Source organism: Lepidochelys kempii, chromosome 1 (assembly GCF_965140265.1).
Source record: "Lepidochelys kempii isolate rLepKem1 chromosome 1, rLepKem1.hap2, whole genome shotgun sequence".
Lineage (NCBI taxonomy): Eukaryota > Metazoa > Chordata > Testudines > Cheloniidae > Lepidochelys > Lepidochelys kempii.
The window spans coordinates 248,171,136-248,198,747 of NC_133256.1; the positions used below are offsets into that span (position 1 = coordinate 248,171,136).

The 27,612-nt window shown below is 45.0% G+C and overlaps 2 protein-coding genes across 2 annotated transcripts in view; one reads left to right on the forward strand and one right to left on the reverse strand.

Annotated features, from left to right (window-relative positions):
* Positions 1–406, reverse strand: part of AKR1D1 (aldo-keto reductase family 1 member D1) — a 146,201-nt gene extending 145,795 nt beyond the window's left edge. Inside the window, exon 1 of the mRNA XM_073330070.1 lies at positions 322–406. Within this exon, the coding sequence (XP_073186171.1) occupies positions 322–357 (36 nt within the window). The 5' untranslated portion in view covers positions 358–406. The remainder of the gene's footprint in view (positions 1–321) is intronic.
* Positions 407–5,136: 4,730 nt separating this feature from the next.
* On the forward strand, positions 5,137–6,829 carry LOC140906327 (uncharacterized). Its single transcript, XM_073330053.1, has 2 exons — positions 5,137–5,632; positions 6,221–6,829. Exons 1-2 carry the CDS (start codon positions 5,227–5,229, stop codon positions 6,760–6,762), a joined length of 948 nt encoding a protein of 315 aa, XP_073186154.1. The 5' UTR covers positions 5,137–5,226; the 3' UTR covers positions 6,763–6,829.
* The last annotated feature ends 20,783 nt before the right edge of the window (positions 6,830–27,612 follow it).

A 27,612-nucleotide genomic window follows, 5' to 3' on the forward strand; every position in this document is an offset into this window, starting at 1 on the left:
AATATGTTCAGAGTTACAGTCCATCCATATTTTAAATAATAATACTTGGTACTCTTGCTGTATACTTTAATCTTTCCTAATAGGCTCTAATGTTAGCTACTGTAATTAAATTTTATACCACATGTCTAAAGTAGGTAAGGAATATGAAGAAATCGTTTCTCTCACAACTGAGAATGTAGCTACCTAGAGTTGAAACCTTACAGCTGTTTTAAAAAGACACAGTGATGCTATGCAACAATTTAGGACAGGAAGGAAGAGACAAAAGAATACCATAGAAAATTGAAATGACAGGACAAATTTAGAGAGGTAGAATATAATTACCTTAATGGAATTTGGCCAGGACTCTGGTGTTAACATCTCATCTCATCTCTCAGGAGAATTTCTGTGGAGGTTTTAGTGGCACATGTAGTCAGGAGTGGACCTGGCTGACACGTATGATTAGCTTGTCCTAGAGAGATTTGATGACCAAAGTTCATGTCATTTGGAAGTCAGATTTATCATTGATAGGTAGAGCTGCTTTTCTGCTAAAAGGAAATGTTGAGCCTGTAACAGAATTCAGAGGACAGGGCCTCTGAATTCCTCTGATGTCCTAAAAGAGCTTTCCAACATTTGGTACAAGTTCCTGATGTTGCATTTCTTGCCTGCAAAATTGGGAACACTGCATTGGATCCTTACCTCGTATTATGAGAAACCTAATCAGCAACTGAATGTTTCAGGCTTGAAGGTAGGAAGGGATGGAAAAATGCTAGCGGCCTTTGCAACCTCTTAAACTAAATAGGAAATCATACAGTCTGTGACACTGCCATTCCCAGTGGAGTGGCAGCCCTATTTGTATTCCAGTAGGCTATGCTAAGCATGTTAATTCTGAGAGTCTGCAGCTGTGAGAAACAGAGAATAAATGATAGTACACTGTGAACTGAAAAGTTGCTTACATATACCATAGCACCAAATATGTTTTCTTTTTTCAGAGCAACAGCCGTGTTAGTCTGTATTCGCAAAAAGAAAAGGAGTACTTGTGGCACCTTAGAGACTAACCAATTTATTTGAGCATAAGCTTTCGTGAGCTACAGCTCACTTCATCGGATGCATACTATGGAAAGTGTAGAAGATCTTTTTATACACACAAAGCATGAAAAAATACCTCCCCACACCCCACTCTCCTGCTGGTAATAGCTTATCTAAAGTGATCACTCTCCTTACAATGTATATGGTAATCAAGTTGGGCCATTTCCAGCACAAATCCAGGTTTTCTCCCCGCCCACCTCCCCCCCACAGACACACACCCCCACTCTCCTGCTGGTAATAGCTTATCTAAAGTGACCACTCTCCTTACAATGTGTATGATAATCAAGGTGGGCCATTTCCAGCACAAATCCAGGGTTTAACAAGAGCGTCTGAGGAGGAGTGGGGGTAGGAAAAAACAAGGGGAAATAAGTTACCTTGCATAATGACTTAGCCACTCCCAGTCTCTATTCAAGCCTAAGTTAATTGTATCCAATTTGCAAATGAATTCCAATTCAACAGTTTCTCGCTGGAGTCTGGATTTGAAGTTTTTTTGTTGTAATATCGCAACTTTCATGTCTGTAATCGCGTGACCAGAGAGATTGAAGTGTTCTCCGACTGGTTTAGGAATGTTATAATTCTTGACATCTGATTTGTGTCCATTTATTCTTTTACGTAGAGACTGTCCAGTTTGACCAATGTACATGGCAGAGGGGCATTGCTGGCACATGATGGCATATATCACATTGGTGGATGTGCAGGTGAACGAGCCTCTGATAGTGTGGCTGATGTTATTAGGCCCTGTGATGGTGTCCCCTGAATAGATATGTGGGCACAGTTGGCAACGGGCTTTGTTGCAAGGATAGGTTCCTGGGTTAGTGGTTCTGTTGTGTGGTGTGTGGTTGCTGGTGAGTATTTGCTTCAGGTTGGGGGGCTGTCTGTAGGCAAGGACTGGCCTGTCTCCCAAGATTTGTGAGAGTGTTGCGTCATCCTTCAGGATAGCTTGTAGATCCTTAATAATGCATTGGAGGGGTTTTAGTTGAGGGCTGAAGGTGACGGCTAGTGGCGTTCTGTTATTTTCTTTGTTAGGCCTGTCCTGTAGTAGGTGACTTCTGGGAACTCTTCTGGCTCTATCAATCTGTTTCTTCACTTCCGCAGGTGGGTATTGTAGTTGTAAGAATGCTTGATAGAGATCTTGTAGGTGTTTGTCTCTGTCTGAGGGATTGGAGAAAATGCAGTTGTATCGCAGAGCTTGGCTTTAGGCGATGGATCGTGTGGTGTGGTCAGGGTGAAAGCTGGAGGCATGTAGGTAGGAATAGCGGTCAGTTGGTTTCCGGTATAGGGTGGTGTTTATGTGACCATCGTTTATTAGCACTGTAGTGTCCAGGAAGTGGATCTCTTGTGTGGACTGGACCAGGCTGAGGTTGATGGTGGGATGGAAATTGTTGAAATCATGGTGGAATTCCTCAAGGGCTTCTTTTCCATGGGTCCAGATGATAAAGATGTCATCAATATAGCGCAAGTAGAGTAGGGGCATTAGGGGACGAGAGCTGAGGAAGCGTTGTTCTAAGTCAGCCATAAAAATGTTGCCATACTGTGGGGCCATGCGGGTACCCATAGCAGTGCCGCTGATCTGAAGGTATACATTGTCCCCAAATGTAAAATAGTTACGGGTAAGGACAAAGTCACAAAGTTCAGCCACCAGGTTAGCCGTGACATTATTGGGGATAGTGTTTTCCCCAAAAACAAAAGGTTTTGAAACTGTTGAATTGGAATTCATTTGCAAATTGGATACAATTAACTTAGGCTTGAATAGAGACTGGGAGTGGCTAAGTCATTATGCAAGGTAACCTATTCCCTCTTGTTTTTTCCTACCCCCCACCCCCAGACGTTCTTGTTAAACCCTGGTTTTGTGCTGGAAATGGCCCACCTTGATTATCATACACATTGTAAGGAGAGTGATCACTTTAGATAAGCTATTACCAGCAGGAGAGTGGGGTGTGGGGAGGTATTTTTTCATGCTTTGTGTGTATAAAAAGATCTTCTACACTTTCCACAGTATGCATCCGATGAAGTGAGCTGTAGCTCACGAAAGCTTATGCTCAAATAAATTGGTTAGTCTCTAAGGTGCCACAAGTACTCCTTTTCTTTTTACATATATTTTCTGAGTATGATGGCCAATTTCATTACTGTGGTGACGTAAGTTAACTTCCAAGTTACCTAGTGAATTTTCACAAAAAGTAATGCCACAAAGAACTCCATAGTAATCCTATGAAATAAAATCTGTTCATTCTGACCCACACAATGTGCAGTAGACAGCCCCATGGCTGCCACAAAAGCTCAGACTCAAATGCTTTCTTAAGTCAAGTTAAGAATATTAGACAGACAAGCTGAGTGAGGTAATATCTTTTCTTGGACCAACTTCTGTTGTTGAGAGAGACAAGCTTTTGAGCTACACAGAGCTCTTCCTGGGAAAGATACTCTGTTACATCGATGTACAGCCAGTGCAGTAATTGAATTGGTTTTACACATCCATGCTACACTCCTTGTGTCGGCAGCGCATGTCCTCACCAGGAGCTCTTGCACCGATTTAACTGCCAGCATGTAGCATTGTGGGATGGTTTCTGAAAGGCAGCAACAGGTGATGTTAGCATTGCAGTGTCTACACTGACATTGTGTCACCGTAACTGCATCAACTGAAGTGCCATAAGCTAACTTACGTCAACCTAACTCTGTAGTGTAGACCAGGGCTCAGAGTCACAGCTAAATACAAGGTGGATCAGATTGTTTAGCATAAGTAAACACATATTCTAAGGGACCATTCAAGGTGAAATGGGGTTAGTGGGTTACAGATTATTGTAAACCATAAATCCAGGGCCTGTTCAGTCCATGGTTTTTAGAGTCTAGCAAAGTTAAGAATTTAAGTTCCCAGGCTCATCTTTTGAACGTGTTGTGGAGGTTTCTGTGACACCCTGGCACCCCCACATTTACCACTGTCATATAATTAGGATATGTTTTGTACATACTATGCCTTGTGAGGTATCATTCTAAAAGTTTTGATTGGCTAAATATTAATATCTCATTGGATGGTATGTGCTGTTGTCGTATGTGAAGTTATGAAGTTTGGCTATGTGTGTGCTACTGAAACATGTTGTGAGGTTGAGAAACCCCACAAGCAGCCTTTCAGGGATGACAATAAAAAAGGTCAAACTATGTTAATGGCTCATTGAGGGGATGCACACAAGCTCCAGGATTACCCCAGGAACTGTGTACAGTAGAAACCTCTCAGAGATAGCACTACACAATGGGAACTGTTTGATCCAGGTCACAGCAAAAGTGCTCTCCAGCAAGTTGGAAGAAGATATAAAAGGGGGAAATGGCATCATGACTGGACCTCACTCTCCCTACAACAACACACCTCAAAAGTACCAGAGGAAAAAGACTGAACTGGGCAGGGGGGAAAGAGTGCTGGTTCCAAGCAGGAAAGAAGGAAGCCTGCCTGTGTATGTAAAAGCTAACCTGCTTGTTCTATCTTACTGGGTGAGAGAAGGCTTGCTTCAAATCCTAACTAGTACATTAGGCTTAGATTATGGTTTTGTTTCAGTTCTTATGGTAATCTACTTTGATCTGTTAGCTATCACTTAAAATCTATATTTCTATAGTTAGTAAATCTATTTTATATTGTACCTAAGCCCTGGTCTACACTAGGACTTTAGGTCGAATTTAGCAGCGTTAAATCGATTTAAACCTGCACCCGTCCACACAATGAAGCCCTTTATTTCGACTTAAAGGGCTCTTAAAATCGATTTCCTTACTCCACCCCTGACAAGTGGATTAGCGCTTAAATCGACGTTGCCGGCTCGAATTTGGGGTACTGTGGACACAATTCGATGGTATTGGCCTCCGGGAGCTATCCCAGAGTGCTCCATTCTGACCGCTCTGGACTGCACTCTCAACTCAGATGCACTGGCCAGGTAGACAGGAAAAGAACCGCGAACTTTTGAATCTCATTTCCTGTTTGGCCAGCGTGGCAAGCTGCAGGTGACCATGCAGAGCTCATCAGCACAGGTGACCATGATGGAGTCCCAGAATCGCAAAAGAGCTCCAGCATGGACCGAATGGGAGGTACGGGATCTGATCGCTGTATGGGGAGAGGAATCCGTGCTATCAGAACTCCGTTCCAGTTTTCAAAATGCCAAAACCTTTGTGAAAATCTCCCAGGGCATGAAGGACAGAGGCCATAACAGGGACCTGAAGCAGTGCCGCGTGAAACTGAAGGAGCTGAGGCAAGCCTACCAGAAAACCAGAGAGGCGAACAGCCGCTCTGGGTCAGAGCCCCAAACATGCCGCTTCTATGATGAGCTGCATGCCATTTTAGGGGGTTCAGCCACCACTACCCCAGCCGTGTTGTTTGACTCCTTCAATGGAGATGGAGGCAATACGGAAGTAGGTTTTGGGGACGAAGAAGATGATGAGGAGGAGGAGGTTGTAGATAGCTCACAGCAAGCAAGCGGAGAAACCGGTTTTCCCGACAGCCAGGAACTGTTTCTCACCCTAGACCTGGAGCCAGTACCCCCCGAACCCACCCAAGGCTGCCTCCTGGACCCAGCAGGCGGAGAAGGGACCTCTGGTGAGTGTACCTTTTAAAATGCTATACATGGTTTAAAAGCAAGCATGTGAAAGGATTACTTTGCCCTGGCATTTGCGGTTCTCCTAGATGTAGTCCTAAAGCCTTTGCAAAAGGTTTCTGGGGAGGGCAGCCTTATTTCGTCCTTCATGGTAGGACACTTTACCACTCCAGGCCAGTAACACGTACTCGGGAATCACTGTAGAACAAAGCATTGCAGTGTATGTTTGCTGGCATTCAACCAAAATCCGTTCTTTATCTCTCTGTGTTATCCTCAGGAGAGTGAGATATAATTCATGGTCACCTGGTTGAAATAGAGTGCTTTTCTTCAAGGGACACTCAGAGGAGCCCATTCCTGCTGGGCTGTTTGCCTGTGGCTAAACAGAAATGTTCCCCGCTGTTAGCCACAGGGAGGGGGGAAGGTTGAGGGGGTAGTCACGCGGTGGGAGGAGGCAAAATGCGACCTTGTAACGAAAGCACACGTGCTATGTATGTAATGTTAACAGCAAGGTTTACCCTGAAAGAGTGTAGCGACTGTTTTATAAAATGTGTCTTTTTAAATACCGCTGTCCCTTTTTTTTTCTCCACCAGCTGCATGTGTTTCAATGATCACAGGATCTTCTCCTTCCCAGAGGCTAGTGAAGCTTAGAAAGAAAAAAAAACGCACTCGCGATGAAATGTTCTCCGAGCTCATGCTGTCCTCCCACACTGACAGAGCACAGACGAATGCGTGGAGGCAAATAATGTCAGAGTGCAGGAAAGCACAAAATGACCGGGAGGAGAGGTGGAGAGCTGAAGAGAGTAAGTGGCGGGCTGAAGAGAGTAAGTGGCGGGCTGAAGACAGGGCTGAAGCTCAAATGTGGCGGCAGCATGATGAGAGGAGGCAGGATTCAATGCTGAGGCTGCTGCAGGACCAAACCAGTATGCTCCAGTGTATGGTTGAGCTGCAGCAAAGGCAGCTGGAGCACAGACTGCCACTGCTGCCCCTCTGTAACCAACCGCCCTCCTCCCCAAGTTCCATAGCCTCCACACCCAGACGCCCAAGAACGCGGTGGGGGGGCCTCCGGCCAACCAGCCACTCCACCACAGAGGATTGCCCAAAAAAAAGAAGGCTGTCATTCAATAAATTTTAAAGTTGTAAACTTTTAAAGTGCTGTGCTTAAAGTGCTGTGTGGCATTTTCCTTCCCTCCTCCACCACCCCTCCTGGGCTACCTTGGTAGTCATCTCCCTATTTGTGTGATGAATGAATAATGAATGCATGACTGTGAAGCAGCAATGACTTTATTGCCTCTGCAAGCAATGATTAAAGGGAGGAGGGGAGGGTGGTTAGCTTACAGGGAAGTAGAGTGAACCAAGGGGCGGGGGGTTTCATCAAGGAGAAACAAACAGAACTTTCACACTGTAGCCTGGCCAGTCATGAAACTGGTTTTCAAAGCTTCTCTGATGCGTACCGCGCCCTCCTGTGCTCTTCTAACCGCCCTGGTGTCTGGCTGCGCGTAACCAGCAGCTAGGCGATTTGCCTCAACCTCCCACCCCGCCATAAACGTCTCCCCCTTACTCTCACAGATATTGTGGAGCACACAGCAAGCAGTAATAACAGTGGGAATATTGGTTTCGCTGAGGTCTAAGCGAGTCAGTAAACTGCGCCAGCGCACCTTTAAACGTCCAAATGCACATTCTACCACCATTCTGCCTTTGCTCAGCCTGTAGTTGAACAGCTCCTGACTACTGTCCAGGCTGCCTGTGTACGGCTTCATGAGCCATGGCATTAAGGGGTAGGCTGGGTCCCCAAGGATACATATAGGCATTTCAACATCCCCAACAGTTATTTTCTGGTCTGGGAATAAAGTCCCTTCCTGCAGCTTTTGAAACAGACCAGAGTTCCTGAAGATGCGAGCATCCTGTACCTTTCCCGGCCATCCCACGTTGATGTTGGTGAAACGTCCCTTGTGATCCACCAGAGCTTGCAGCACTATCGAAAAGTACCCCTTGCGGTTTATGTACTCGACGGCTTGGTGCTCCGATGCCAAGATAGGGATATGGGTTCCGTCTATAGCTCCACCACAGTTAGGGAATCCCATTGCAGCAAAGCCATCCACTATGACCTGCACATTTCCCAGGGTCACTACCCTTACATCAGCAGATCTTTGATTGCGTGAGCTACTTGCATCACAGCAGCCCCAACAGTAGATTTGCCCACTCCAAATTGATTCCCAACTGACCGGTAGCTGTCTGGCGTTGCAAGCTTCCACAGGGCTATCGCCACTCACTTCTCAACTATGAGGGCTGCTCTCATCTTGGTATTCATGCGCTTCAGGGCAGGGGAAAGCAAGTCACAAAGTTCCATGAAAGTGCCCCTATGCATGCGAAAGTTTCGCAGCCACTGGGAATCGTCCCAGACCTGCAACACTATGCGGTCCCACCAGTCTGTGCTTGTTTCCCGAGCCCAGAATCGGCGTTCCACAGCATGAACTTGCCCCATTAGCACCATGATGCATGCATTGTCAGGGCCCATGCTTTCAGAGAAATCTGTGTCCATGTCCTGATCACTCACGGGACCGCGCTGACGTCGCCTCCTCGCCCGGTATCGCGTTGCCATGTTCTGGTGCTGCATATACTGCTGGATAATGCGTGTGGTGGTTAATGTGCTCCTAATTGCCAAAGTGAGCTGAGCGGCCTCCATGCTTGCCTTGGTATGGCGTCCGCACAGAAAAAAGGCGCGGAACGATTGTCTGCCGTTGCTCTGACGGAGGGAGGGGCGACTGACGACACGGCTTACAGGGTTGGCTTCAGGGAGCTAAAATCAACAAAGGGTGTGCCTGTACATCAAGGAGTATTTCAGGCAGGACTTCACGGAGGGTTCCAATAAGAAATGGTGCACCTAAGTTATCGTTGTTATTGGAACAAGGAGGTTAGCCTGGCCTCTGATTGATACATGGCTAGATTTACCTCGCTGCACCTTCTCTGTGAGTGACTGCAGTGTGATCTAGACAGGGGAGGAGGCAAATGAGTACAAAACAAATCTGGTCTATTTCTTGTTCTGACCCACTCCATCTATCTTTTACATCTTTGGCTGGCAGCAGACGGTGCAGAAGGACTGCATGCCATCCACATCTCATGGCTGCTCGGCAGAAGATGGTACAGTACGACTGCTAGCCATCTTCATCTCTTGCCTGCCTGGCATAAGATGGTACAATACGACTGCTAGCAATCCTCATCTCTTGCCTGCCTGGCAGAAGATGGTACAGTACGACTGCTAGCAGTCCGTATCGCCTGCCCGCTCACCATAAGACGGTTCAATAGGACTGCAGGACTAAAGAGAATGACCTGGTCAAGTCACTCCAAATTTAGTCCCTGCGCCCATGTCTGCCCAGGCGCTCCCAGCCGACGTGGCCAGGAGCACCTCGGACACGACGAGGACGACTACCAGTCGTATTGCACCGTCTGCTGCCAGAAGGCAATGGGTTGCTGCTACTGTGCAGCAAAGCCGTACCGCGTCTGCCAGCACCCAGGAGACATAGGGTGACGGTTACCTGAGCGGGCTCCATGCTTGCCGTGGTATGGCGTCTGCACAGGTAACTCATGAAAAAAGGCGCGAAATGATTGTCTGCCCTTGCTTTCACGGAGGGAGGGAGGGAACGGGGGCCTGACGACACGTACCCAGAACCACCCGCGACAATGTTTTAGCCCCATCAGAGTGCTCCATTGTGACTGCTCTGGACAGCACTCTCAGATGCCCAATTGTTTGCCATTGCTCTGACGCTGGGAGGGGCGCTTACAGGGTTGGCTTCAGGGAGCTAAAATCAACAAAGGGGGTGGCTTTACATCAAGGAGTATTTCAGGCAGGACTTCACGGAGGGTTCCAATAAGAAATGGTGCACCTAAGTTATTGTCCTTATTGGAACAAGAAGGTTAGCCTGGCCTCTGATTGATACATGGCTAGATTTACCTCGCTGCACCTTCTCTGTAAGTGACTGCAGTGTGATCTAGAAGAATGAGTCCCCTAGACAGGGGATGGGGGGAAGCAAATGAGTACAAAACAAATCTGGTCTATTTCTTGTTTTGATCCACTCCATCTATCTTTTACATCTTTGGCTGGCAGCAGACGGTGCAGAAGGACTGCATGCCATCCACATCTCATGGCTGCGCGGCAGAAGATGGTACAGTACGACTGCTAGCAGTCCGTATCGCCTGCCCGCTCACCATAAGACGGTTCAATAGGACTGACTGCAGGACTAAAGAGAATGACCTGCTCAAGTCACTCCAAATTTAGTCCCTGCGCCCATGTCTGCCCAGGCGCTCCTGATCGACCTCACAGAGGCGACCAGGAGCACCTCAGACATGACGATGACGGCTACCAGTCGTACTGTACCGTCTGCTGCCACAAGGCAAGGGGTTGCTGCTACTGTGTAGCAATGCCGTACCGCGTCTGCCAGCACCCAGGAGACATAGGGTGACGGTTACCTGAGCGGGCTCCATGCTTGCCGTGGTATGGCGTCTGCACAGGTAACTCAGGAAAAAAGGTGCGAAATGATTGTCTGCCCTTGCTTTCACGGGGGGAGGGAGGGAACGGGGGCCTGACGATATGTACCCAGAACCACCCGTGACAATGTTTTAGCCCCATCAGGCATTGGGATCTCAACCCAGAATTCCAATGGGCAGCGGAGACTGCGGGAACTGTGGGATAGCTACCCACAGTGCAACACTCCGGAAGTCGACTCTAGCCTCGGTACTGTGGAAGCGCTCCGCCGAGTTAATGCACTTAGAGCATTTTCTGTGGGGACACACACACTCGAATATATAAAACCGATTTCTAAAAAACCGACTTCTATAAATTCGACCTAATTTCGTAGTGTAGACATAGCCTAAAACACTGTGTGTTTGAAGTGCAAAGGGGATAAATCTTAACTCATGAACAAGAGTTGGTGCACGTCCACTTTCCTTTGTAGAAGTGGCGGACTGGGTAATAAATACATATTGGGCAGGTTTTGACCAGGGTAGGACAGTACAGCTCTGGGATCTTAGGCTGAGGAGCTGGGAGTATTTTGGCTGTAGCCTCTCTTGTGGGTTCATGAGTGGCTGACCAGAACATTCATGAATATAGCTGGGTGTGGTCCCTGCCTGTGGATGTTGGTGTGAGTGCAAACTTGGAGGGCTTTGCAGCTTGTTACAAGGTCACAGTGAAAGAGGGAACCCAGACTGGTGAGACAGGGCTCAGCTGTACCCCAGTTTCTGGTGGCACCTGGGGGGGACCCATCGGTTTCTTTTCAGGATGAGCTCTGATAGATCTGCTACAGAGTGATCACTTTGTGCAAAGTGTTCACTCACAGGTGAAATAGTATTTTTGTGTTTTATCATTTTCCTGTGTGAGTTAATTCAAGAGCATAGTGATTATGGGTGAAATCAGAATTGTTCTTGGGGCACTTAGTGCACTGGATGAGGTATACCACATGTTATCATAGGCACGTGTAGGATCCATGGATGTTGTGAGGTGTGTTGTGGGAGGTGTCAATTATTGTAGCGGTTGAGATATGTCTGCAGGTTTTGTGTCGGTGATTCTGGCAGGCTTTGATGCTGCTTTGACTTGGTGTGCCCTGATCTGTGGGGAGCCTCTAAGCGTGTTAGGCACCTAACCCTCATTGATTGCTGGGGATATGCTTCTTAATGAATTACCAGTTACTCACCTTTCCCTCATCTCCCACCCTATCCAGGAAAGTATATAGGTCTATGTTTAACATTGTGCGCATGAGTTGTCTCATTGACTTTAGCTGGAGAGAATTGGCAACCCTAACACAGGGAGAATGTCAATGGGACTAAACATCTGGCTAAAGTCAGGCATGTGCTTAAGTACTCTGCTAGAGAGGGGCCCAAATTTGGAGGATTCTGTAACTTCTGCATTTATTTTGATTGGCTTTTTATTTGAGAACATTCTCTTCCTGCATATAAAGCTGCTGACCATAGAACCTTGAAGTGGAGCCCAGACATTGTACAAAGGAGTCATCCAAGACTCCTGTGTGGCATGTAATGTCTCAGCATTAGAGCAAGAAGCCTTTCCTCCTGGTGATGTGCTAAGAGCATGGATCCAAGAGTAGTTATCTCTGGAGATATATCTTCAGAGAACAACATTACAGATAAGTAATTTTGTTGTTTGCTATAAATATGCATAGTATGCTTTGAATGTGTTTCACAAGACAACTGTTAGCTTTCTCAATGCTAATTCCTTAGGGAAAATGTATAATTATAAATATTTTATGCATATTCATGTTTTATTGAATGTACTCTTTTTTAAGGACAAATCAGGTAGATCAGTAGGCTGACTTGAATGTCACTAGAACAGACAGGGTAATGGAGGCCTCACAAGTCACCAGGCATGACAAGTCAGAACCATGTTGCTGAACTTTAATGGAAACAATTTTAAAAGGCCCAAAGTGGAATTTTCAAGAGTGCTTATGTGATCTAGGAGCACTAATTGACTTGTGCTCCTAAGTCACTAAAAGGTATTTTAGACCTCCTAGTTCCCATTGTGGGAGATAAGTGTTTAAATACTGTTAAGGATGTGTGCCTTAGACACTTCTGAAAACCCCACCCAGGACTTTCAAAAGCAGCTAGTGATTTTAGGGGCCTCTATTTTGGGGGAGGGGCCCAACTTGAGACTCCATAAAGGTGATTGATTTTCAAAAAGAGCAGCACACCTGCCCTTTGCAAATCAAGCTTTTTCAGAGTCCTAAGATGAGCACCCAAAATCATTAGCCATTCTTGACAACCTTGGCCACACCTGTTGGAGAAGAATAATTTAGAGAATCTTTGATGGTGATATTGTTTGAAGATGACGTGCACAGGGATGGAGGAGAAGTTCTCCCCTTAAAAGGAGAAATTAGAAAAGAAAACTGAGTCTGTAACTCTCTGAGTCTTGAATCCTCACTACAAATAGTGTTCTTAGATGTTAACAAAACCATAAATTATCTGATCATAGAATCATAGAATATCAGGGTTGGAAGGGACCTCAAGGGGTCATCTAGTCCAACCCCCTGCTCAAAAGCAGGACTCATCCCCAATTAAATCATCCCAGCCAGGGCTTTGTCAAGCCTGACCTTAAAAACTTCTAAGGAAGGAGATTCCACCACCTCCCTAGGCAACGCATTCCAGTGTTTCACCACCCTCCTAGTGAAAAAGTTTTTCCTAATATCCAACCTATACCTCCCCCACTGCAACTTGAGACCATTACTCCTTGTCCTGTCCTCTTCCACCACTGAGAATAGTCTAGAACCATCCTCTCTGGAACCACCTCTCAGGTAGTTGAAAGCAGCTATCAAATCCCCCCTCATTCTTCTCTTCCGCAGACTAAACAATCCCAGTTCCCTCAGCCTCTCCTCATAAGTCATGTGTTCCAGACCCCTAATCATTTTTGTTGCCCTTCGCTGGACTCTTTCCAATTTATCCACATCCTTCTTGTAGTGTGGGGCCCAAAACTGGACACAGTACTCCAGATGAGGCCTCACCAATGTCGAATAGAGGGGGACGATCACGTCCCTCGATCTGCTCACTATGCCCCTACTTATACATCCCAAAATGCCATTGGCCTTCTTGGCAACAAGGGCACACTGCTGACTCATATCCAGCTTCTCGTCCACTGTCACCCCTAGCTCCTTTTCCGCAGAACTGCTGCCTAGCCATTCGGTCCCTAGTCTGTAGCTGTGCATTGGGTTCTTCCGTCCTAAGTGCAGGACCCTGCACTTATCCTTATTGAACCTCATCAGATTTCTTTTGGCCCAATCCTCCAATTTGTCTAGGTCCCTCTGTATCCTATCCCTGCCCTTCAGCGTATCTACCACTCCTCCCAGTTTAGTATCATCCGCAAATTTGCTGAGAGTGCAAGCCACACCATCCTCCAGATCATTTATGAAGATATTGAACAAAACCGGCCCCAGGACCGACCCCTGGGGCACTCCACTTGACACCAGCTGCCAACTAGACATGGAGCCATTGATCACTACCCGTTGAGCCCGACAATCTAGCCAACTTTCTACCCACCTGATAGTGCATTCATCCAGCCCGTACTTCTTTAACTTGCTGACAAGAATACTGTGGGAGACAGTGTCAAAAGCTTTGCTAAAGTCAAGATACAATACATCCACTGCTTTCCCTTCATCCACAGAACCAGTAATCTCATCATAGAAGGCGATTAGATTAGTCAGGCATGACCTTCCCTTGGTGAATCCATGCTGACTGTTCCTGATCACTTTCCTCTCATGTAAGTGCTTCAGGATTGATTCTTTGAGGACCTGCTCCATGATTTTTCCGGGGACTGAGGTGAGGCTGACTGGCCTGTAGTTCCCAGGATCCTCCTTCTTCCCTTTTTTAAAGATTGGCACTACATTAGCCTTTTTCCAGTCATCCGGGACTTCCCCCGTTCGCCACGAGTTTTCAAAGATAAGAAAAAGATAAAGAAATCAGGAATATAAAATCTGATATTTCTTAGCATATTCTTCTACCTGAAACTGAAATGTACTTTAGGAAAAAACTCTAGTGTCTGACTATGTTCAAGTGTACTTGGCTTTGACACATTGTCTAGGCAGTGGTAATCTTGATTTGCTGATTATGCCTACTTACAAGGATCCTGGAAAAGTTAAAAAATCAGAGGGCCAAACTCTTGCTGGTGTAAGTGATTGTAGCTCCATTAACTTCAATATAGCTGTGCCCAATTAGAGGAGCATGGCATTTGGCCATAGTGTGGGCCACCGTTATGTCTTCATGGCCTATCATATTCTTAAGAACAATACCTGAAAGACTCTCACTAATTTCCAATCAGGTTTCAGAGTAGCAGCCGTGTTAGTCTGCATCCGCAAAAAGAAAAGGAGTACTTGTGGCACCTTAGAGACTAACAAATTTATTTGAGCATAAGCTTTCATGAACTATGGCTCACTTCATCCGATGCATGCAGTGGAAAATACAGTAGGGGGATTTTATATACACAGAGAACATAAAACAATGGGTGTTACCATACACACTGTAATGAGAGTGATCAGGTAAGGTGAGCGATTACCAGCTAGGAGAGAAAAAAAACCTTTTGTAGTGATAATCAAGGTGGGCCATTTCCAGCAGTTGACAAGAGCATGTGAGGAACAGTGTGTGTGTGTGGGGGGGGATAAACATGAGGAAATAGTTTTACTTTTTCACTGCATGCATCCAATGAAGTGAGCTGTAGCTCACGAAAGCTTATGCTCAGATATATTTGTTAGTTTCTAAGGTGCCACAAGTACTCCTTTTCTTTTTGCGGATACAGACTAACACGGATGCTACTCTGAAACCTAGTTTTACTTTGTGTAATGACACATCCACTCCCAGTCTTTATTCAAGCCTAATTTAATGGTGTCCAGTTTGCAAATTAATTCTAAGCAATTAATTTGCAAACTGGACACCATTAAATTAGGCTTGAATAAAGACTGGGAGTGGATGTGTCATTACACAAAGTAAAACTATTTCCCCACATTTATTTTTCCCCCCTACTGTTCCTCACACGTTCTTGTCAACTGCTGGAAATGGCCCACCTTGATTATCACTATACAAAAAGTTTTTTTCCCCTCTCCTGCTGGTAATCGCTCACCTTCCTTGATCACTCTCATTACAGTGTGTATGGTAATGCCCATTGTTTCATGTTCTCTGTGTATATAAAATCCCCCTACTGTATTTTCCACTGCATGCATCCGTAGCTCACAAAAGCTTATGCTCAAATAAATTTGTTGGTCTATAAGGTGCCACAAGTACTCCTTTTCTTTTTAATTTCCAATCAGTTTCTCTCCAGGATGGGAATCTGGTGGTTATACACATGATTTCTCTGTACATAGGTCAGTCATTTTTAAATCCAACAAGTCATAGATTTTTCAGGCCAGAAGGGACTATTATGATAATCTAGCCTGACCTCCAAATCAAATTGTTCCTAGCCTCATTTATGTTTAATTCAGGTAGAATGTCCTCTTGTGATTTAATTCTTAATAGCCAATTTATATATGTCAGCACCTTGTTAGCTATCAAGCATCTCAGGCTGACTGGTAAATTCTAAGTGTCAGTCTTTCCATTGGTTTCAGAGTAGCAGCTGTGTTAGTCTGTATTCGCAAAAAGAAAAGGAGGACTTGTGGCACCTGAGAGACTAACCAATTTATGGGAACACTGTTCTCTGCAGTGTTGTAGCCATGTTGGTCCCAGGATATTAGCAGGACAAGGTGAGTAAGATAATATCTTTGATTGGATCTTCAGATCTGAAGCAGAGCTCTGTGTAAGCTCAAAAGCACCTCTTTTTCATCAAGAAAATTTGGTCCAATAAAAGATACTACTTCACCTTCCTCATCTTTCCATTAACTCTAATGGATGCAGGGATCAGGCCCTGAATTTGTTTCCCCATATCTAAAGGGCAGTGGCTGCTCTGTTTCCCTCGTTATAAGGAATCTTTTCATCTGTAGATATTTAAATTAATCTCTTGGGAGATTTGCACTAGCCACCCTACTTCAAAATTAGTTTGCGGTTTTATTTTGTTTTTAATATTCAGAACACTTCTATCCTGCTTGAATGAAGCCTGCGATTTCCATCATTTTAAAAATTTCTGTACTTAACTCTGCTTTCAAAAATATTCTATAGTTGGGATACTGTAATCTGAGTTCCTGGCTTTATTTTGTTGTTGCTCAGTATTGTTATGATGACAGGTGCTAATGGTTGTATTCAAGCGAGTCTTTGATCTAAAGACAATCTTAGACCAAATGAAAGCCACTGGGTGTGCCATGCACTCTTGTTCAAGCTCAATAGAAGAGACAATCCAGCTGCTTTATATAGAAAACAACTGCTACACAAAAGGAGGGAGTCCCCAAGGCAGATGGCAGGTCAGAGATAAGCCATCTGGCCTGAGGGGTTTCCCTGACTGCAAACACAGGGGCTAGATTCTAAAATATTTGGTTTTGCAGTCTGTGTGCACTAGAGGCAGAACAGAAGCCAGCAGAAATTCTGAAGAAGCAGTTATGAGTGAGACCTTGAGGCTTGGTTTTCACTTGAAAGTTATATCAGCATAGCTATGTCAGTCAGGGATGTGAAAAAAATACATCCCTGACCAGTGTAGCTATGCCGACATAATCACAAGTGTAGACACAACTATGCTGATGGAAGAACATTTTCATTGATGTAGTTAGGCCTGGTCTACTCTAAAAGATTAGGTTCACCCAGCTATATCCACACCCCTGAGCAACGTAGTTAAGCTGACCTAACCCCCAGTGTAGATAGCGCTAGGTCAACAGAAGAATTCTTCTCCTCCCCGAGATGCAGTAGCTAGGTTGATAGGATTACCTACACCAATGGGAGAACCCCTCCCACTGGCATTAGGATTGTCAACTTTCTAATTGCTGACAACCAGACCCTCCTGCCCTGCACTTTGCTCCGCCTCTTCCTCCAGGCCCCGCCCCACACTTTTGCTTCTCCCTGCCCTTCTCCTGTCGCTGGCTGCTATCCCCTTCCTCATAGCTGGATCCTCTCCACCTCCCTCCCCACCCCTACTGGGTATCCTCTGCTCTGGAACAGCAACCTGATGTGGTCCCTGCTGCCTGCCTGCCCACATGATGCAGGTAGGAGGCAGCCCCTGGATGAGCAGGGGCTGGTGCAGGTTGATGACCCGGCACCTCACCTCCCCACCTGCAGTAACCAGACTTTTGGTGTCAGGTTAGTACATCTGACCAGACACTGCCAGGTCCCCTTTTCAACTTTCTGGTTGAAAACTGGGCACCTGGCAACCTTAGTTGGCATAGGTAGTGTCTGCACTAAAGTGCTACAGCAGCACAGCTGTGCCACTATAGTATTTCAAGTATAGACAGGCCTTTAACTTCACTGGGAGAGGTGGTGTTCCTACACCAATAGAAAACACCTTCTGTTAGTGTAGAATGCATCTGTACTGTGGGGCCATGCTGACATAGCTATGCCAGTATAGTCTTCACAGTATAGACAAACCCTGAAAGGAAGCAAGAGGACCTCTTGGACACAGAGCTCGCTGGAGGGGCAGACTTGGTGATTTCTGAATGAGGAAACCACCTGCTGTTGATTTCTGATGTGTTCAGGAAACAGGATTTTGTGTACACTCGTGTGTTTAAAAAAATAAATTACTCTAATATACCTGACTCATATCGTCAATTTCTCATTCTAACAGAAAGAACCCTGCAATATTAGCACTTTTTTGGCACTTGGGCCAAAAAGGACAACAATATTTATTCTGGGGTATGGTGACGTTTCAGGAGAGAGCCAGTGCCTGACATGATTTAACATTTTTAAGTGAAATTATCCGTTAAAAAAAGCCCCAGAGAGTGAAAAAGTCCTCAGTTTACCTACAGAACAAGGCTGCTGCAACAGAAGCAGTTTATTTCCCCCACATTGTGCTTCATTCCTCTTCTTTCACCTTTGAGGGAAGGGAGGTTAATTTGGTCTCCATACCCATCCACCATTGGCCTCTAAGCTTCGACTGGCCACAGGGGTGCCAGTTAGTGATGAGGGATGTTCTGGTTGCTAGAGGGCTAGCCTGGAACTTGGGAGACTGTGGTTCCATTACCTACCCTGCCACGAACTTCCAAGTCTCAGAGGCCTGGTCAACACTAGGGGCTTCAGGGGTGTGAAAAATCAACAACCCTGAACACTGCAGTTAAACCAAACTAACCCCAGTGTAGATAGCAATATGTTGAGGGGAGAATTCTTCCATAACCTAGCTACCACCTTCAGGGAAGGGGATTCCCTAATACAGACGGGAGAACCCCTCCCATCGTCATAGATAGCTCTTCCCTGAAGTGCTACAGTAGCGTTTAAGTGTAGACAAGCTCTTAGTCTTTCTGGGTCATGAGCCATTATCTGTAAATTGGGAATAATAGCACTGCCCTATCTTATAGGGGTGTTGTGAGAATACATATGTTACCGATTTTGAGGTGCTCAGATGCTCTGGTGATGGGAATCATATAAGTACCTTAGATGGATGGGTTACCACCATTTGTGCTGGTGGCTTCTGTGAAGTGGTCATCTGTCCCACAAGGAGTAGATTGAGACAACCAACGCATTTCATATAGGGCACCAGACAACCTTAAATGAAATAATGTTAGTTCACTTTTTTATATTATTCAAAACAAACTGCCAACAACAAAACAACTATATGTTAAAAGAATGTTATTAAGGTTGCAAATTCAAGTATTTGCAAGTTAGGAAATGCCCAGAATTAAGGTTGACTGTGTTCTATACTGTACTGCAACAGATGAAAGCGAGGTCCTACAGGCAACAGTCTCTCTCTCCTCTTCAACTGATCTTAGGCCTTGTCTACGCTACAGAGTTTTGTCAACAAACGTTATGTCAATGACCAAAAACGCTATAATATCACTATTGCATGTTTCAGAGTGGTAGCTGTGTTACTCTGTATCAGCAAAAACAACTAGGAGTCCTTGTGGGCACCTTAGAGACTAACAAATTTATTTGGGCATAAGCTTTCGTGGGCTAGAACCCACTTCATCAGATGCATGGAGTGGAAAATACAGGAGCAGGTATAAATACATGAAAAGATGGGAGTTGCCTTACCAAGTGTGAGATCAGTCTAATGAGTCAATTCAATTAACAGTAGGATACCAAGAGAGGAAAAATAACTTTTGTAGTGGTAATGAGTGGCCCATTTCAAACAGTTGACAAGAAGGTATGAGTAACAGTAGGGGGAAATTTAGGTTTAGGTTTTGTAATGACCCAACCACTCCCAGTCTTTATTCAGGCCTAATGTGATGGTGTCCAGTTTGCAAATTAATTCCAGTTCTGCAGTTTCACATTGGAGTCTGTTTTTGAAGGTTTTTTATTGTTGTTGAAGAATTGCCACTTTTAGATCTGTTATTGAGTGACCGGGGAGATTGAAGTGTTCTCCTCCTGTTTTTTTTAATGTTATAATTCCTAATGTCAGATTTGTGTCCATTTATTATTTTGCGTAGAGACTGTCCGGTTTGGATGTTCACACTATACTCCTTCTGTCAGCAGAGCTCTAGCATTAACAGTAAGAGCAGTGCACTGTGGGTAGCTATCCCACAGTGCTACTCACCACCTTCTGCCGCTCAGACTTGTGGGTTGGCAGAGTGGATCACAGCACACCATGAGTGAAGGCTCAACATCCCATGATGCATTGTTTTGCAGTCTCAGCATTCTATGGGCTTCCGACTGCAGTTTGTGGCATTTTTTCAATGGCCCCTATTTACCGTGTGCCATCTCTGTGTGAAAAGATGGATCCTGCACTGCTCTCTAACTTTCTGTTAACTATCATTAACAAATCATGGATGGCAGTGCAGGTAATCATGAGGTTCCTATCTGAACAGGAGTCAGAGTTGCTGGACCTGCTGTGAGCCGTGGATAGAAGCAACACCAGATTACGTTTGACATTCACAGAGCAGCTGCACACAGTGGACCATTGCTTTTGGGCTCATGAAACAGAGTGGTGGGGTTGCATCATTATGCACATCTGAGATGATGACCAGTGGCTGAAGAAATTTCGGATGTGTAAAGCCACCTTCCCAGAATTTTGTGCAGAGCTCGCCCCTGCTCTGCAGCCCATGGACACCAAAATGAGAGCTGCCCTCTTGGTGGAGAAGTGTGTGGCAATCACTGTGTGGAAGCTGGCAACTCCTGACTGCTACAGGTTGGTCACAGATCAGTTCAGAGTCAGGAAGTCGACTGTTGGGGCTGCATTAACACAAGTGTGCAGGGCCATTATTTGCATCCTTCTGTGAAGGACTGTAACTCTTTGGCAATGTTTGGATGGCTTTGCGGAAATGGGTTTCCCTAACTGCGGAGGGGCAATAGATGGCACTCCATATCCCAATTTTGGCATCAGACCACCTTGCAACAGAGTACATCAATAGGAAGGAGTACTTCTCCATGGTGTTGCAGGGACTTGTGGATCATCAAAGGCATTTCACTGACATCAACACAGGGTGGTCTGGGAAGGTGCATGATGCACACATCTTCAGGAACACCAGCCTGTAGCGAAAGCTGCAAGTGGGGACTTCCCTTCCAGACCAAAAGATTCCAGTGGGGGACGTTGAAATCCCAGCCTGGGAGACCCAATATACCCCTTACTCCCATGACTCATGAAGCCTTACACAGGAAACCTAGACAGCAGTAAGGAGTGTTTCAACAATCTGCTGAGTACATGTAGGATGACTGCTGAATATGCATTTGGCAGATTAAAGGTACTCTGGTGATGCCTTTATGGCAGGTGAGATCTCAATGAGGAAAATATTCCCATGGTCATAGTAGTGTGGTGTTCATTGTATAATATTTGTGAAGCTAAGGGTGAAAGATTTGCTCAGGGACGAAGTGCTAAGGCAGATTACCCGGCTGCTGATTCTGAGCATCCTGATACCAAGGCTATTAGAGGGGCACAATGGGGGGCAATGTGAATCAGGGAACTTTTGAGGTAACATTTTGCTGCATAGAAATATACATCACTGGTTCTCATTCTCAATCTGCCATGCTTCATTAAATCGAGTTTTGTTTGGAAGCACTTGTGGTGATTCCTGGACTAGGTTTTCAGTAATCAAATGATTAAACTGTTTGTGTATATTTTTACTGCCAGCTGCTATCACAATTTGTTGGACACAAATAAAGATTAATTATCGTTCAGTTACTTTGGTTTTATTAAACACCAATTAACACACAAGCAAAGGCTTTGTGGGAAGGATTGTATCAGTAAAGGGCAGATTATCATAGCTGTGTGTAAATCCAGCTATCATTTTGGAAGCTGTCCAAAGGGGTGGAGTGAAGAGGAAACCAAGAAGTTCAGGAAAGTTGAAAGGCATGTGTGGGAGGAGTTTGGGGAGGCCATGGAAAACTGTTCTATAAGGGCTGTGGAGGGGCGGGGGTGCAAGCACATACCTATTCTGATTGCAGGGTGATTAGGGACTTCAGCATCTCTGTTTCCTCCTCTATTACTTTTATCATACACTCTGTGGCCTTTTGAACAATCTCCTGATTTTCCTTTACTGTCCTGCCTTTCCCTTTCCCTTTCTCTCCAGCCCCTGAGTTCCCTTTTTTTCTGCATCAGAGGATTGCAGCACCTCCTGGAACACATCCTCCTTGCTCCATCTGGGTCACTTTCTTATCTGGCAGAGGCACTCCTCCTGTGTGTAGGGGGTTCCCCCTGAAGGCCACAGCTGCAGAAGCACAAGAAACAATTAACAGAAGCATGATTGTGAGTTCACTCACAGCACTGAATCATTACAGTAAAATACACTTCCTGTAGCATACCAAGCACTTTCTCATTGACCCTTGGCAAGCAAACATTTTGGCAGACACTCTAAGCATGGTGCATTCAGCCCAGGCTGGGGGTGGAGAGCATTCAAGCTGGGGTAAAGAGTGATGGTGGTGATTCAAGGGTTGTAGTGCGGGCGATTAGGGACAATATTGTAAATTCTCCCACCATTTTCCACAGGCGGAGGTCATTGAAGCAGAAAGCTCACTCCTGAGGGTAAACAAGGATGCAAGGGTGCATCTACTGCATGAGTGCGGCTTCAGACCCAGTCCCTATGCTGCTCGCCTGTATGCTGCTTTGGTCCCAACACAAGTGATTGCCAAGTACCTCCAGGAAAGTTTCCTAGAGATCTCTGTGGAGAATGTGCAGCACACAGAAACACAGCTAGCCTTGTACATTTCTATCCCTTCACCCACTTCTGCACTCCACAAGGCAAAGGAAAGCTGGACATCATATAACTGAGCAGCATCAACTCAAAAGAATCACTTATCGGGGTCTCCTCTCCTACTTCTTGACGGCCAGAGAGGGACTGCTAGGACTGGCTAGACACTTCCGGAGTGGAGAAGAGTTCCTGACTCGCTGCCCCACCTGGTGAGCCAGCCGTGGGCACCACATCGTCCTCCCACTCTACCTTCTTGTCCACAACTTCATCCTCCTGGTTAGGTCCACTTTCTGCCACCTCCAGTGTCATCGAACTATCCACAGTGCTCTTGGCGTTGGAGGTGGGGTCTCTGCTGAGGATAGCATCCGCTCCTTATAGAAGTGGCATGTCTTCAGTGCAGCACCAGAGTGATGGTTTGTCTCCCTTGCCTTCTGGTACACCTGCCTCAGGTCTTTTATCTTCACTCTGCACTATACCATAGCCCGATCATAGCCCTTTTCACACAAACCACAAGAAATCTGCCCATAGGTATCAAAATTTCTACGCTGGAGCACAACAGGGACTGGGCAACCTCCTCTCCCCATATACTGAGCAGATCCAACACCTCCACATTGGTCCAGGCGTGAGAGCGTTTGCTGTGTGGAACCGCCATGCTCAGATGGGAAGATACTCTCCACACCGAGCAAATAAGTGGAATTTAAAACATTTCTGGGCCTTTAAAGGGGGATGGGCGGATGGTGGTTGACCTGGCTGCAGGGTAGCGGAGTTCGAACTGCTGACAAGAGCAGTCAGGATGGGCATTGTGGGACACCGCCTGGAGGCCATTTACAGTGACAAAACCAAACGGTGTCTACAATGACACTAAAACTTTGCCACAAAAAGCCCTATGTCTCTTGTCGAGTTTGGTTTTGTTTTTTGGCAGCAGAACAGGACAGTTTTGTCACCAAAAGTCGCATTCCAGTGCATATACCTACACTGTTTTGTCAAAAAAAACTGTAGTGTAGACAAAGCCTTAGTGTCTCCCCCCCACCACAATCAACTTGTTCTGAGTCCAGTACCCCTGTTTTCCTCACCTAATCCCAGCATCCAATTCCCCTCTCAGTTCCAGTCCCAACCTTCCTTTCTCCACATCTTTCAACTCAGCCTCCTTGCCCATCCTGTCCTAATCCCAGACTGCTTATCCCAATCTACTCCCTTCCCCGGTCCAACTATGGTTCCCTCTGCATTCAAATCATATGGTTTCCTCCTCCATGCTCCTGGATGCCAGGAGGAGGGGGAGAGGGTCACTGAGCACAGGAGAGCCAGGTCCTTGGCCCAGCCCAGTCCAGAGCAGATGTTACAGGGGAAAATCTGGGTTAACCCTGTAGCCCTGGCTCGAGCACATTCAGTTGCTCTGAGGAGATGGCACGTGCAGTCTGGTCATACATTGGAGCTGTGAGTGGAAGGAGCACGTTCAGTGAGGAAAGACTCTTTGGAGATTTAAATTGCTAAAATCAAAGAAGTCTCTATTGAACATATGCAAACTAATTTTTTCAGATTTATAACAACCAAATTTGGGCAGGTTTTCATTGGGACAGCAAAAGGCACATGCCTGACAAAGACCACTTCCCTGCCGAATTTCAGGTCCCTACTTCAAAGCATGGGGGTGCTAAAAAGTGCACTAGAATTGTTTAATATGTGCAAAACAATGTATTCTTTCCAAACCTCATTCTTGGAAATGGCTGAACTATTGTGGCTGAAATTAAAGAACGTGTGAGGCAGACACCTAGCATAGAAAATTTCAGCCTGAAAGGTCAAAGTTTGGCAAAGTTATAAGCAATTAAAAACAAGGCTTTATAATAGGACATGTTGGGCAACCCTAATAGGTGGGGTTACCATCCTTGCCTGAAATCTCATATATTCAAACCAATAATTTATAGTTGAAAGTAATCTCAGTATAATCTCCAGAGCCACCCACTTCTATTACAAGATTTAGTGTTCAGAGTGGTAGCTCTGTTAGTCTGTATCAGCAAAAAGAACGAGGAGTCCTTGTGTCACCTTAGAGACTAACATTTATTAGGGCATAAGCTTTCATGGGCTAAAACCCACAGAACATAAGAAAATGGGGTTTGCCATACCAACTCTAACGAGACTCCTCAATTAAGGTGGGCTATTCTCAGCGAGAGAAAAAACTTTTGTAGTGATTAATCAGGATGGCCCATTTCAAACAGTTAACAAGAAGGTGTGATTAAGAGTAGGGGGGAAATTAGCATGGGGAAATAGTTTTTAGTTTGTGTAATGACTCATCCACTCCCAGTCTTTATTCAAGCCTATTTTAATGGTGTCCAGTTTGCAAATTAATTCCAGTTCTGCAGTTTCTCATTGGAGTCTGTTTTTGAAGATTTTTTTTGTTGAAGGATTGCGACTTTTAGGTCTGTAATTGATTGTCCAGGGAGGTTGAAGTGTTCTCTGACTGGTTTTTGAATGTTATAATTCTTGACGTCTGATTTGTGTCAATTTATTCTTTTGCACAGAGACTGTCCAGTTTGGCCAATCTACGTGGCAGAGGGGCATTGCTGGCACATGATCACATATATCACAGTGGTAGATGTGCAGGTAAACAAGCCCCCGATGTGTGGCTGATGTGATTAGGGCCTATGATGGTGTCCCTTGAATAGATATGAGGACAGAGTTGGCAACAGGCTCTGTTGCAAGGATAGGTTCCTGGGTTTGTGTGTGTATGGTTGGTTGGTTTGTTGCTGGTGAGTATTTGCTTCAGGTTGGGGGGCTGTCTGTAAGTGAAGACTGGCCTGTCTCCCAAAATCTGTGAGCGTGAGGGATCGTCCTTCAGGATAGGTTGTAGATCTTTGATGATGCGCTGGAGAAGTTTTAGGTGGGGGCTGAAGGTGATGGCTAGTGGCGTTCTGTTACTTTCTTTGTTGGGCCTGTCTGGTAGTAGGTGACTTCTGGGTACTCTTCTGGCTCTGTCAATCTGTTTCTTCACTTCACCAGGTGGGTATTGTAGTTGTAAGAATGCTTGATAGAGATCCTGTAGGTGTTTGTCTCTGTCTGAGGGATTGGAGCAAATGCGGTTGTATCTTGGAGCTTGGCTGTAGACAATGGATCGTGTGATGTGGTTTTGGATGAAAGCTGGAGGACTGTAGGTAAGTATAGTGGTCAGTAGGTTTCCAGTATAGGGTGGTGTTTATGTGACCATCCCTTATTAGCACTGTAATGTCCAGGAACTGGATCTCTTGTGTGGACTGGTTCAGGCTGAGGTGAATGGTGGGATGGAAATTGTTGAAATCATGGTGGAATTCCTCAAGGGCTTCTTTTCCATGGGTCCAGACAGGGCTGGATTACCCAGTAGGCAGACTAAGCATGTGCTTAGGGCACCAGCAAAGCAGGGGGCACAAAAAAAAATGAGAATTTTTTTTTGGAAAAAATTTGATATTTCAAAACAAGCATCGAAGTAGCCATCATGGGAAAAATCAGAACTTTGTTAGACTTTCTTACACTCCACTACACACTCTTCCCCTTTTTTCTGTTCTCTTTTTATTACTTATCCCCACCTAAACCAGGGGGGCGTCCTACTAATGTAGATCGAAATAGTGCGAGGAAATCAGATCCTGTCATGTATTGCAATAAATTTGTTTTATTATTGATATATTCTTCTGAGTTATACGTACTTGATTCGTTTTTTTCTTTCATATATATGTGTGTATATATATATATATATATATATATACATAAAAATAGTGTACGTTGTATAATTTGTTTTGTTTTTTTTAAGTTCAGATAACTGAGATAAGGGGCAGGATGAAATGTAACCGAGTGGAGCACAGAAACGTAAACCGGCGGAAGAAAAGAAACAAAAAACTGGTGAAATTTTCCAAAATCTTCCAAAGCTGACATAATTTTTCAAAGCAAATCCATCAGAAGCAACATCTTCTCTCAGTAGCACAGACATTGTTCCAAAACCTGTAGGTGTTTCAGAGACTGACCCTTCTTTTATTGGTGAAACAAACACCATTCCAGAACATGTGGATGTGTCAGAGACTGTAACTGATCATCCTACTCCTGTGGTAAAACAGACATTGTTCTAGAAGGTGTGGATGTGTCAGAGACTGAACCTGCTCATGCTGTGAATAATAGGAGAAAAGATCCTGTTATGTGGGTTGATTTCAGTACCGATGGTGTAGCTTACTGGATAGATCATGGACCAAATGACTGTCAACACCACACTGGGCCATTTGAGAAACCACGTCGGACTTTTACCAATGGCAAACAAACAAGATATTGTCCAGAAAAAATACTTTTCGGCATGAAAGCGAATGGTGAGAAATACACTCGAGAATGGCTACTGTATTCACCATCAACAGGGTCTGTGTACTGTTTTGTTTGTAAACTTTTTGCATATAAACCTTCAACATCCCGGCTTGCTGCAGATAGATTTAGTGACTGGCGGAATACTGTTTTAATTGAACAACATGAAAATAGCACTACTCACAGAGATTCAATGTTGACATATTTAAATCGAAGACAGGGTTTTGGATTGACACAAAAATTGGAAGAACAAATTAAAGGGCAACATGTCTTGCAGCGTGTTATAGCTGTTATTCAAACATTAGCTGAACGTGGTCTGCCTTTCCGGGGATCAAATGACACATTTGGATCATGGCAGAATGGAAATTTCTTGGGATTGTTGGAGCTTGTGGCTCAGTTTGACCCATTTTTAGCAGGCCATATCTTAAAATATGGGAATGCTGGCAAAGGTAACCCATCACACTTATCCAAGACAATATGTGATGAACTCATTGATCTAATAAGTGACAAAGTTCGTTCAGCTATTGTGGATGAAGTAAGTACTGCTGGGTACTTCAGTTTATCTGTCGACTCTACACCTGATCTTTCACATATTGATCAATTGAGTATTGTACTAAGATATGTGTCTCCCACAGATGGAAAACCAGTTGAACGATTTATAACATTCCTCAATTTTGAAAAGCCACACTGGTGAAGAAATGGCAAATCAAGTACTGCATTATCTGTGCCAAGTTTGCAAAATAGATTTCACGAAGTGCAGAGGTCAGTCTGATGACAACACTGCCAACGTGTCAGGGCGTTATCAAGGAATGCAGAAGAAGCTTTTAGAACAGAACAAATATGCCATATTCATACCATGTGCTGCACACGCTCTCAGTCTTGTTGGCCGCTGTTGATCATTGTCCGGTGGCAGTAAGTTTTGTTTGTTTGTTTTTCCCCTCAACAGTCCAGTTACTTTATACATTTTTTTCTGCCTCAACACACCGATGGGCAGTTCTTAAAACATATTT

Bases quoted from the DNA above. Each gene is read 5' to 3' on its own strand.
- LOC140906327 (XM_073330053.1), top strand. From the start codon at position 5,227: ATGAAGGACAGAGGCCATAACAGGGACCTGAAGCAGTGCCGCGTGAAA. The intron at 5,633-6,220 runs GTGAGTGTACCT...TTTCTCCACCAG, and splicing joins AGGCGGAGAAGGGACCTCTG to CTGCATGTGTTTCAATGATC.